A 12,082-nucleotide genomic window follows, 5' to 3' on the forward strand; every position below is an offset into this window, starting at 1 on the left:
AAACGTGCAACACACAACACTATCATACATTTATTTATTTAACACACATACTTATTTGCATTTCAAACTTGCACATAAACATACATGTACATACAAAATTGTCTATTTTGTATATTGTGTTTTTGCTATTTTGTACATTGTCTGTTTTGTATATTTCAATCATGACAACTCTCGGAAGATTTAAGCATTTGTGATGGATATGACAATGTTAATGTATTTGGTCTTGGCGGAATAGATCTGCTACACTGCTGATGCTGTTAGTTATTGCTGTAGTTGTAGATTATTGCTGCTGCTGCACAAATAGCATGTAAAATAACCCGTAGCAGATCTATACAGGTGGAGCTGGGGAAGGTGGAGGGCTTCAGAGAAACTCTGAAAGCGTGCTGCAGGAATCTCAAGCGAATGCTAGCCAGCCGTTTAAATGCAAGGCAGTAAGCTCATTGGCTGCATATGCAGCATGAACTAATCAGCTTGTGCCAAGTCGTTTAACTCTCTGAATATCATCAGTTACGTTAACAACCGTCAGCCTGCGCCATCTTGGGCCCTATTTTAACGATCTAAGCGCATGGTCTAAAGCACACGGCGCAGGTGCACTTACGGCATCTCCAAATACACTTTTGCTAGTTTAATGATGGGAAAAATGGTTGGCGCTCCCGGCGCATGGTCTTAAAGGGTTGTCCCTATTCTATTAATGAGTAATGGGTGTGTTTTGGGCATAACTTGCAATAAACCAATCAGAGTCTCATCTCCCATTCCCTTTAAGAGCCGGTTGCGCTCGCGTCATGGCGGATTCGTTATTTACACGGTGGAATTTGTGCAAAGTGCAAAGACTGAACGCAAAACAGATCTGCTCGTGCGTGAGCAAATAAGTAGCCTAATTCTGATACATTCAATGACTATCCATTATGACATGTAGGCATTTTTATATTTATGTAGCCTACATAATAATAATTTTTGCATTGTAATTCTTTAATTTTTAATATTTGGCATGTTTGTGTGCTGCTGTGTGTAATAAGCAGAGTGTGCGTGCGTTGTGGACCCACCTATAGGCACATATTACTAACACGCTCTTTAAATAAAATAAAAAAATACTGCACCATTGACTTTAGACCAGGTTTAAGTTGATCAATGGCACAGTCTATTTCAGTTGCCTCAAAATATTATGTGTCTTGTCTTGTTGCTGTCATTCTGTCGCACTCTGGAGCCGCTGTCACTAACACAAATTCCTTGTATGTGTAAACATACCTGGCAATAAAGCTCATTCTGATTCTGATTCTGATCAGACCTAAGACAAGCCATTAGTATTACTACTGCTTAACCCTTTAACCCATAAAGAGACATCAGAAAATTAATTCATTGTTATTTTCCATCTTATTGGGACTCAAATAATACAATTTCATGATTTTATTTTATTTTATTTTTCAAAACTTAAAATCTCCCAGGATACGTCGCCACTTTGGGGGAATAAATTCACTGAAAACTGAACAATGTTTATCAATGCTTGTTACAACATGAACGTAATTCCTGAACGTATTTTTCCCGAACCTAAGATTGGTCTCTTTTAAAGAAGACACATAGCAGACTATTGCTGAAGTGAAAGCATTTAAAAAATAAAATAAAGTATAAAAAGTTATAGAATTTTAAGTTTACAGTAAAGATAATGTAATACACTATTTTTTATTTATATATAATATATATTATATCAAGCATGTTGCACTCTAAAAAAGCTATAAAATCAAAGCCATATATCTAACTAAGTTATGTTTCAAATTTGAAATTGATATCACAAAAATTATGGTTCCGGTGAGATTTTGTTTGGGCACTATAGCAAAAATAACCACTGGGTTATTGAATTATTGAATTCTTTGATGCAGTGATCTAAAAGTAATCATGTAGTCAATAAAAAGCAGCTGTAGTCTGATTACAAGTACTTTAAAATTCAATCTAATTACAAGTACTTAATTTTTTGAATCTGATTACATAATCTTGATTACATGTAATCAGTTACATTATCAGCCCCTGAAAAACTGCGAGCAGTACCCTAGCAACTGCATAGCAACGCACATGCAACCCATCAGAATACCCTAGCAACCGCAAAGCAACTGCCCAATATCTGTAATATAAAGACAGTGTTTGAAAAAAAAAAAAAAAAACAAGAATTCAAGAAAAGAAGCATTAGTGTGTGAATGCATGAAAGAAATACTTGAAAAAACTAGTACTGTCAAATGATTATGATAAAAATGATTATTTATAAATGATAAAAAATTTTGTTCACATAATATATGTGTGTACTGTGTATATTTATTATGTATATATAAATACACACATATACAGTATATATATATATATATATATATATATATATATTATATATATATATATATATATATATATATATAATTTATATTATATATAAATATTTTAATATATAAACATAACACTTTTTCTTAAATATATACATGCATGTGTGTGTATTTATATATACAAAATAAATATAAAGAGTACACTCATATATGTGTTACGTAAACAAAAACGCGTTTATTTTGGATGCGATTAATTGCGATTAATTGTTTGACAGCGTTAGAAAAAAACAATTCAAAAGCAATTAAAAAACAAAAACATTGAGCACATTCCAAAACGAGGTAACACTTTATTTTGATAGTCCACTTTAGACATTCTACTAACAGTGAGTAACTTTGCAACTACATGTCAACTAGCAGTCATTAGAGTATTAGTAGACTGTCTGTTTAATATCTTCTAACACTTTATTTTGATGGGTCCACAACATACTGACTATACTGACTAACCCTAAACCTACCCTAACAGCCTACTCTGAGAGTTATGTAGTTGCAAATGAATGAGAATTAGTTGGCATGTAGTTGCAAAGTTACTTATAGTTAGTAGAATGTCTAAATTGGACTATCAAAATAAAGTGTAAGCCAAAATGATGCTTACAAACAGTTTGTCACATGAACTGCATATCGTAATCTGACAAAAGGCCAGATTTACAGCACACAGTGACAGGCTGGAGATGATCAATCCGGATCAGGAAAAGATACTGTATATATATCCCTCTAAACTCTCGTGGAGGAGCGACTCCATTGAGTCCTGGCATGAGCGTGTGTGTACGCAAGACTCCTCTGGTGTTAGCCGAGCATGTGTGAGCCTGTGGAGGTCCAGGTCTGCTCTGACTGGACTGAATGTGTGAGCATGAAGAGATCTTCTGTATATGGGATGAGCGCAGCAGCTGGGAATTCTGGGAGGGGCTGGACTGGAGTCAAAGATGGGACGGGATTTTAAGTGAGAAGGAGCCAATATTAAAACAATTAGATTAACAATCTCACAATTTGGATTTTTATTCTCATAATTCTGAGCTTTTATGTAGTTACTGTACAGCGGGTAGAGTCAGTATTGAACACGTCACTATTTTTCTCAGTGAATATATTTCTAAAGGTGCTATGACTGTGACATTTTTTTACACATAACTTAATTTCTGAACTTATTTGTATTGTTTTCTTTGTATGTATGGGTTGCTTGGGGTTGTTACCGACAACTGGTGAAAATTTCAAGTCAACAGCACCTTTAGAAATACTGAGAAAAATGTGTTCAATACTTATTTTACCCGCTGTATAAACTCACAATTATGAATTAACATCTCGCAGTTCTGAGACGTTATATCTTTCAATTCTAGACCGCAAAATACAAACTCAGAACTGTGAGATTTATAAACTCAGTACTACGAGAAAGTCAGAAATGTGAGCTCAAAAAAAACCTTGAAATTAACTTGTTTTTATTCCTTAATTTAAACAAGAAAACAGAATTGCAAGGTGTAAAAAAAGTTGTGACATAAAAAGTCAGAATTACCATTTGTACTTTTTTATTCCGAGGACGAAATGGGTTTAAAGTAGCTCTAAAGAAAATGCTTGTACAAAAAAATAAAACAATAAAATAAAACAAGACTGTTACGTATCAAATATGAAGTTTTGACATGAAAACCAATGGTGTTTGATGTTATTAATATCCAAACTGTGCCAAAAGTCGATTAAAAAATGATCAAGTCCTATGTACCACTTTTATGGCGCTTTTAAATTTTATTATAATAATTATGATTCATATATAAATGTGATATTATCAGTAGTATTATGGTGGTTGTCATTATTAGTCATATTTTCATTATATAATGATGAAATAATCACGACAGGCCTAGTTTCTACTGTAACTCAAACCCAGAGCACAAGTGCAATTTTCTGAGAGAGACGTTTGTGGTTTTTGGAGAGGCAGTTTGTGTTATTTTCAGCTCGATGGTTATTTTTGACAGGGATAACATATTTCGCAGAGCTCAAGGAGTCTTCTCAGAATGACACTGTGTGAGTGGACGTCTCATTGTAAGTGCATCACATGAAATAGAAAGGGTTCTCTACAAAAAAATAAAGTAATCATGTTGAAATTGATTTTGGGTGTGCTTGTGTGTATATGACAAGACAGCCTCGTTCTGAGTTAATACGTTTAAAATTGAGTTTGAGTGTGTGTGTGTGTGTGTGTGTGTGTGTGTGGAGCCACAGCTGCATCTTATTCCATGAAACCGCAGGTGAACGAATCTGAGGTTCTGCTCGCAGTGAGACGGGAAAACAAGCAATTACAGCAGCTTTCCAATAGAATTAAAGACGCTCTGTTCTCACGAGGAGCTTCTAGTGCATTAAAATCGAGCTGAGTCAGGTTGAGCTGCCCTTACTGGACCAGTTAGAGTCTTGTTATGCAATATGGGAAATAGAAACGCAACAGAAACGATTCCAGCCAAGCAACACAGCCTGACTCTGCTCGGTGCGAGATAAAGGGCTAATTCACACAAAAATGAAGGTTTTGTCATCATTTAATCATCCTCGTATTATTCCCAGCCCGTATGACTTTATTTCTTCCATGAAACACAAAAGAAAACGTCTGCTAGTTTCTATCCGCTGAAAGTAAATGTGGTCAAGCTCACAAAAATTTCAAAACCAAGATTATTACAAAAATTGAAATGAAAGATAAATATTAGATGAAAAAGTAATAAATAAAAAATTTATAAAAAGGAATGATAAAATAAATTTAATTAAATTAAAATAAAGAAAAAGTATTAAACTAATGAATAAATTAATAAATAGACACGTTGTCTTGGCAACTTACTGAAATAAGTTTAATTTAAAGCACTAAAATTAGCAACTGGAAAAAACTGAACAAAAAGTAAAACTGAAAAAAAAAAATTAAACTTAAATAGCAATATTAAAAACTCCTTTCGTCAAATCCTCCTTCGTGCGTCTATCTCTACGACATCCTGTGACAATATTATTAAATCATTCAATATAATTAAAAAATATATATTAAAAGCATATTTAAAAATTTAATAAAAAGCTATAATAGTGTATAAATAAATAATACAGTCATGCTTTATAATTTTTTTTTCTGGATTTGAAATGTATTTGAAAATGTATTTGAAAATGTATTTGAAAATGTATTTACTGTCATATAGTTTAATGCATGAATAAAAGTATTAAATTCTTTAAAAAATGAGTCTGCTAGCTGTCATATGTCTTTGGAATAAGTTTTAAATCAATGCAAATACATTAATTAGTATGTCATTTGTAGAGCCCCAGTCCCCATTCACTTTCACTGTGTGGAAAGAGCAGCCTAGACATTCTGCTGAACGTCTTCTTTTGTGTTCCACGAGCGAATGAATGAATGTAAACAATGCTGGCATTTTTTTTTTTTTTTTACGCGAGCTATCCCTTTAAGCTCAGGTGTTCTTGCGTTACGTCACACCTCTCTTCTAGAAACCTCTAATTAGGACGTTCACATGTCTTCAGTATCTCCCACAACACAATACCTCTACAACATTACATAATGTACAATCTGCACTCCTCCGGCTCCATTCACTCCTCCTCATCTCCCGGTTTCTCCGCCGGTCTCTGTGTGGATGAGGATCTGGGGATTTGAGATGCTTTGATCTCCTCCAGCGCTGGAGCTCAGCCAATCAGCAGCCAGCGTTCTCTCTGCCTTCATCTCTCTTGCTCCACTTCTCACCCTCAATCCTTTACCTGCCATTATTCTCACACTGTTTTCTTTCATCCCTCTTTCTTCTCTTTTATTCATTCCTCGTTACATCATTCGGGTTGATAGTGAGTATTTCTCGCTCTCTTCTTCACTGAGATCATCACTTACCTCAGTACATTATTTATATCACTGCCCTTTCATCTTTCTTTTTCAGACTTTCATTTTTTCCTCCTACACATCTCTCGTTCGGACGACATTTGTTTTCTAAGCGATGTTTGAGTTGCAATGATTAAGCGACGACTACATGAACTGATACAAATGAACTCTGTACACTGCAAAAATGATACTCGTACTTAGTATTTTTGTCTTGTTTTTCTGTACAAATATCTTATCATGATACATTTACTTCAGAAGCAAATTGACTTGAAGGAACAGTTCATCCACAAATTAAAAATTGCTGAAAACTGGCTCACGCTCAGTTCATCTGAGATCAGGACGAGTGTGTTTCTTCATCAGGTTTGTAGAAATGTGTCTCTGCATCAGTGTCTCAGCAATGCATGCTCTGCAGTGAATGGGTGCCGTCAGAATGAGAGTCCAAACAGCTGATAAAAACATCACAATAATCCACAGCACTCCAGTCCATCAGTTAACATCTGGAGAAGACAAAAGCTGAAACACATCCAGCATTAAGACTTTTAATGTCTAAAATTCTCTCCTGATTCAGACCAGAACACTTTTTCTCTGGAGGAAGCGTTGTTATGGATTACGGACTCTATGGTATTTTAGTTAAAAAGGTCTTAATGCTGGATTTGTTTCAGCTTTTGTCTTCTCCAGATGTTAACTGATGGACTCTCATTCTGACGGCACCCATTCACTGCAGAGGGTGAACTCTTTATATAATACATTTTGAAAAATTTCTCACTAAGTTTATGCTTAAAACAAGACAAAATCCCTGCCGGCCGAGTAAGAAAAATGCACGTTTTCTCTTTGAATAAAGTTTATGTTTGTTATCCCATTGACAGATTATTTTTATTGTTCACACGATACATTTTTACTTAATTTCTGCAAATCAAGACAAAAATACTGAGGAAAAACAGTTTTGCAGTTTTTATATGTCTAATGGATTTCGGGAAAGTCATATGATCACAAAAGCATTTTGAGAAGTCTGTGGTGAAAAGGTGAAAATAATATATTACAATTGCAGTTTTTCCAAACTTTTTACCCTGCTCGTCTGACAAAAACACATTCGGTTCGGTTCGGACCAGATTAAAATCTCAAAGCCATTTTCACCAAACCTCAAGAAAACCAGTTCCATCCAAACAGGCTTTAATCTCTGGTTTCTCTTACTGACGGGGTCCGATGGGACTCAGCAAACATGCATTAGTATTAATAATACTTCAGCTTGCTCCGGAACTATTAGGTTACGTTAAGCCCTGAGTTACTGCAGACATCCAGACAGCCACCGTGGAGATCTGCCTCATTGTGATTCTGACTGACTGATGTAAAAGACACGTTACGATACATGTTTAATGAGTACATCTGCTCCCACCATCCTGCACTGAATAAACAATCATTGCTGTCTGCGACCGAGACAAACTAATGCACTCAATACATTCTGATATGATTCACTCACCCTCGAGTCACTACAAACCCGCGGGACTTTCTTTCTTCGGGGGAGTAAAATAGCCACATTTTTGAAGAATATACTGGCTGCTCTTTTCTTGATTAAAAACATGAACTCACATAATCATGTGCTGTATTACAAGCCCTATGAAGCCATATGATAACTTTGGGAGACAAACAGACTGACAATTTTCCTCAGTTCACGTGTCAGATATGGTGGTTGCACTACGGTTTAATCTCAAGAACCAGTAGCATTCAGTGTTGACACAACATTTTTGAGATCCATATGATTTTGTAGTGCATTTTCGGAGGGGATGAATATTTATGACTGTGAATAATCACTTCTAATATGCTGTTTAGAAGTTTTTCAATATACCACCAAGACATATTGACCATCTTTATAACAATTTTAAAGTGAATTTTGGTCATTTTGGAGCTTGACAACTCCAGTTTGGAATTGATATGGAAGGAAAAGTCAGAATATTTTTCAGAAATTCAGCTTTTGTGCTACACAGATCAGTGCAGGTCAGTCTTGCAATATCTTGGCATATGCTGCCAAGTCACATTGACCACCCTTAAGCTGATTTTAAGGTGTTTTTTTGTCATTTTTGAGCTTGACAACCTCAATCTTTTGTTTAATTTATTATATGAAAAGAATTGACAGGATGATTATAAATAAATGTTAAGAAAACATTTTATTATTTGTATTATTTAACATGTTTTTTATTTAAATGTTAAAAAAACAACAGCAAAGAAAATATATTTTCATGTATTAATAACGAATATCAAAACTACAATAAACAAACAAACAGGCAGAAAAATAAATAAATAAATATGAATCATATTTATGTTTTTTTTTTTAGCTTTACAACTTTAGTCTTTATTCAGTTGATTATATAAAAAGAGCAGCCATAATATTCTCCAAAAATGTATCTTTTGTGTCACACAAAACAAAGTGTTATGTGTGTAACAAAGAGTAAATAATGACAGAACTGTCATTTGTGTGTAAACTCATCTCAGAAAAGCTCCTCTTTAGGCGTCACGGTATATTTTCCAGGCCGACCTGCACAGCTTGCCGCAGTCAGGTTTGCAAGACGATTAATGCCGCTGTCTGATTTGTATGGTTTTTCAGAGCATCTGCATCACTCCTGATCACAAGCGTGAATACCAGCCGTTTTCTCCATTAAGAAATAATCTTTTATATCGCCTGCCCTTTCGAGAGCCACTTTCTTTTGAGATAACCATAACTCATTGCTCTCTCTCTCTCTCCTAAAAACGCTTCTTCTCATAAATACAACAATGCTGATTACTTGGACAATAACACAATCAGCCAGCAATGAAGAGGCGCTGCATTATATAAGAAACATATCAACATCATCAGACAGATTTAGCTTTTACTTCAGGGAGCGAGTGCTATTCCACAAGACTCATCATTACCGCCGCTATTAGACGCCTCTTATCTCCTGTTAACGCAGCGCTGAGACACGCGGCCCGTGGCCCGTCTGATTCAGTTTGATGGCTCTGAGGCGGCAGAGATTGTTCTGACCCGACTGAACACAGGAGAGTGCATTAACCTGGACACCAGGGTCAGCCATCCATCACGACCCAGTCAACAACGCCTGTCACACTCCTTCTGATCTGAACATGAATATGAGCTAGCTGACTTAAAATAGATGACATTTAAAGAAACATTTCATTTTTCAGTAGAAATTACCCATGAACATGTGATCATATAACATATTATAACATAATATATATATATATATATATATATATATATATATATAATTCATACTGAAAAATGAAATGTTTCTTTAAATGTTTAGATAGATAGATAGAGATAGATAGATAGATAGATAGATAGATAGAACATTAATTATAAATTAATGAATTAAAATATTATTAACATTAATAACCAATTATAACTAAATGTTTGAAATGCAACCTTAATAATTAATATAATAAACAATAAAAATAAACGCTTATTTATAATGCATTATGTATAATGTATTATTAATATTTTAGTATTTATTATTACTATAATATAATTCATAGATAGATAGATAGATAGATAGATAGATAGATAGATAGATAGATAGATAGATAGATAGATAGATAGATAGATAGATAGATAGATAGATAGATAGATAGATAGATAGGATCAAATTAAATTAATATTATCATTATTATTTATTCCAATATGAATACTAAAACATTAAAAGTAAACTATAAACAAATGTTTATATATAAAATATTCATAAAGTTAGTAATAGAAATTGAATGAACTTTGATCATTTAATAAATGAACTCTCATTCTATGAACAAGCGCGCTTGCAGGGGAAACGTTGACAGCTGTTCTTGTGTTCTTTGTTGTTGTGTGAATATTGAATATTGAATTTCCTTTCATTGCAATTCAAATTCCAATTCAGCATCCTGGGGTTTAATGGTCAATTCAATTCAAATTCCAAAAGTCATGAAGTGTAACAGCCAATTCTCATATTCTGAATGTCGCCCAACCCTTTCAGTAATCAACATGACGTCCAAACATCTTGTGTTGTGAGTTTGGGCTTTTCCACAGGAAGCTGTTCCCCAAGCAGCAACAGGAAATCACATGACCGCTGATAAAGAGAAGGAGGCGGGGCTTCACTCACCTGCCACTGAGTTGGGGCGGGGCATGAGGTAGAGGGGGGCGGGGTGAGAGGAGCAGTGGGCGGAGCCGGGCTCGGGGATCTTGTTGAGGCTGAAGGTGGAGGCGGTCATGTTCTCATCCACGCGGTACAGACTGGAGTCCAGAGTGGATCTGTGCGAGTGCCAGAGCTTCAGGCTGCTGCCTCGAGAGCCGTCCCCGTGCTTCCCGCTCCGGTCCATCGGCTCCGAGTAACTGGTCAGGGTGGCTGGGAAAAGACCAGTGTTGGGGAGTAACTAGTTACATGTAACTAAATTACGTAATTTAATTACACAATAAGGTAACACTTTATTTTAAGGTGTCGTTGTTACACAGGTTACATGTATTTACTATTATAATAACAATTAATTATGGATAACTGCATACAAGTAGCCTTAAACCAAACCCTAATCCTAAACCTAACCTTATAGTAAGTACATGTAATTCATTCATATTACTCAGTACTTAAATGTATAGTTACACTGTAACAAGGACACCTTAAAATAAAGTGTAACCCAAAATAAATGCAACTGTAATCAGTTACTGAGAAAAAATGTGTAATTAAATTACATTTACTTATAATGATTACAAAGGGGGTTGCATTTGAATTTTCCCCTCACACATGTCTGTTACAGCTTACAGCTTTAATTGACTTCTTTCATAAATTGTTTAAAATATGCGACGCTAATGTTTCTGGAGTTTAGGACACAAGCTTATTCCATAACTGTTTTAGTTCTTAATTGGGTTTGTGTGTATGCTTTATTTTTTAAGATTAACTGTTTTTTCCAAAGCATTATTAGATGCCAGTGTTTTCTGTCGTAGCTGTGCAAAGATTTGATTTCAAAAACATTATCATAGCTATTAAACTATTTCTTGTTATGGTTTTAAAACTGTATTGAACGATCTGAAAGTAAAAAGAGGTGCTAAAGTCTGATTTTGTGGTGGCTGTGCTTTAAAATTAAATGATCATAATCTTAATTGAAGTGATTGAAGGCTTTTGAAAGTCTGGCTTTTGAGTTCTACTGTAAGGTTAACCCTGCCTGCTTTACATGTTTCAAAATGATTAACAGTTAAAAAACATTAATTAGAAATTTAGAAAAGTAATCAAAAAGTAATCAAATGTAATCAGTTATATTACGTTAATAAAGTAATTGAAATAGTTACACTACTTATTACATTTTAGATTGCGTAACTTGTAATCTGTAACGGATTACATTTTTTAAACAACTAGCCTAACGCTGGTCAATATAAGAAAGTTCTGCTAGAACGGATCAGTTCTCCAGAGGACTGTGAGTAGGGTTTGAATTCCGTACGAGGAGCGATTGCACCAATTAAGCTCCCGCAGAAGCGCATCGTTTGGCTTAGTTTTCAGTGCATTATCTTCAGATATGCTTTAGAGCCCTAAAAATATCTTACAGCTGAAGAGTGAAATTCTTGCAGCACTAGTTGCATTATTGGAATTGCATCTTGCAACGAATGCAGCGTCTGTATTGATGGTTAATTAATTATTATCTTTCATTTACAATAAAACTATCCAAGTTGCATGTACAAATATGATGACGATTCAATTTACAGCACCTTCATATGCTTGCGTAAAAACATTAAAACCAAAAACACACCAATGGCCGGGCTTTATTCGTCATTTTGTTGAAGCAGAGTTTACAAATCCTGCTGATTTTTTAAAGGTATCACCATCTCACTCTGACCAGAGTGTTTTGAATAGACTTGATATCATAATCATGACTTGTAAAGAGGACCTAAATGCAC

The 12,082-nt window shown here is 34.7% G+C and overlaps 1 protein-coding gene across 8 annotated transcripts in view; it reads right to left on the reverse strand.

Moving 5' to 3' along the window:
- Nucleotides 1-12,082, reverse strand: part of tanc2b (tetratricopeptide repeat, ankyrin repeat and coiled-coil containing 2b) — a 158,835-nt gene that overhangs the window by 34,371 nt on the left and 112,382 nt on the right. For all 8 annotated transcript variants that reach the window (XM_058792877.1, XM_058792878.1, XM_058792879.1 and 5 more), the window contains one exon: nt 10,302-10,544. In XM_058792877.1, the coding sequence (XP_058648860.1) occupies nt 10,302-10,544 (243 nt within the window). The remainder of the gene's footprint in view (nt 1-10,301; nt 10,545-12,082) is intronic.

Source organism: Onychostoma macrolepis, chromosome 12 (assembly GCF_012432095.1).
Source record: "Onychostoma macrolepis isolate SWU-2019 chromosome 12, ASM1243209v1, whole genome shotgun sequence".
In the NCBI taxonomy this organism is placed as follows: Eukaryota; Metazoa; Chordata; class Actinopteri; order Cypriniformes; family Cyprinidae; genus Onychostoma; species Onychostoma macrolepis.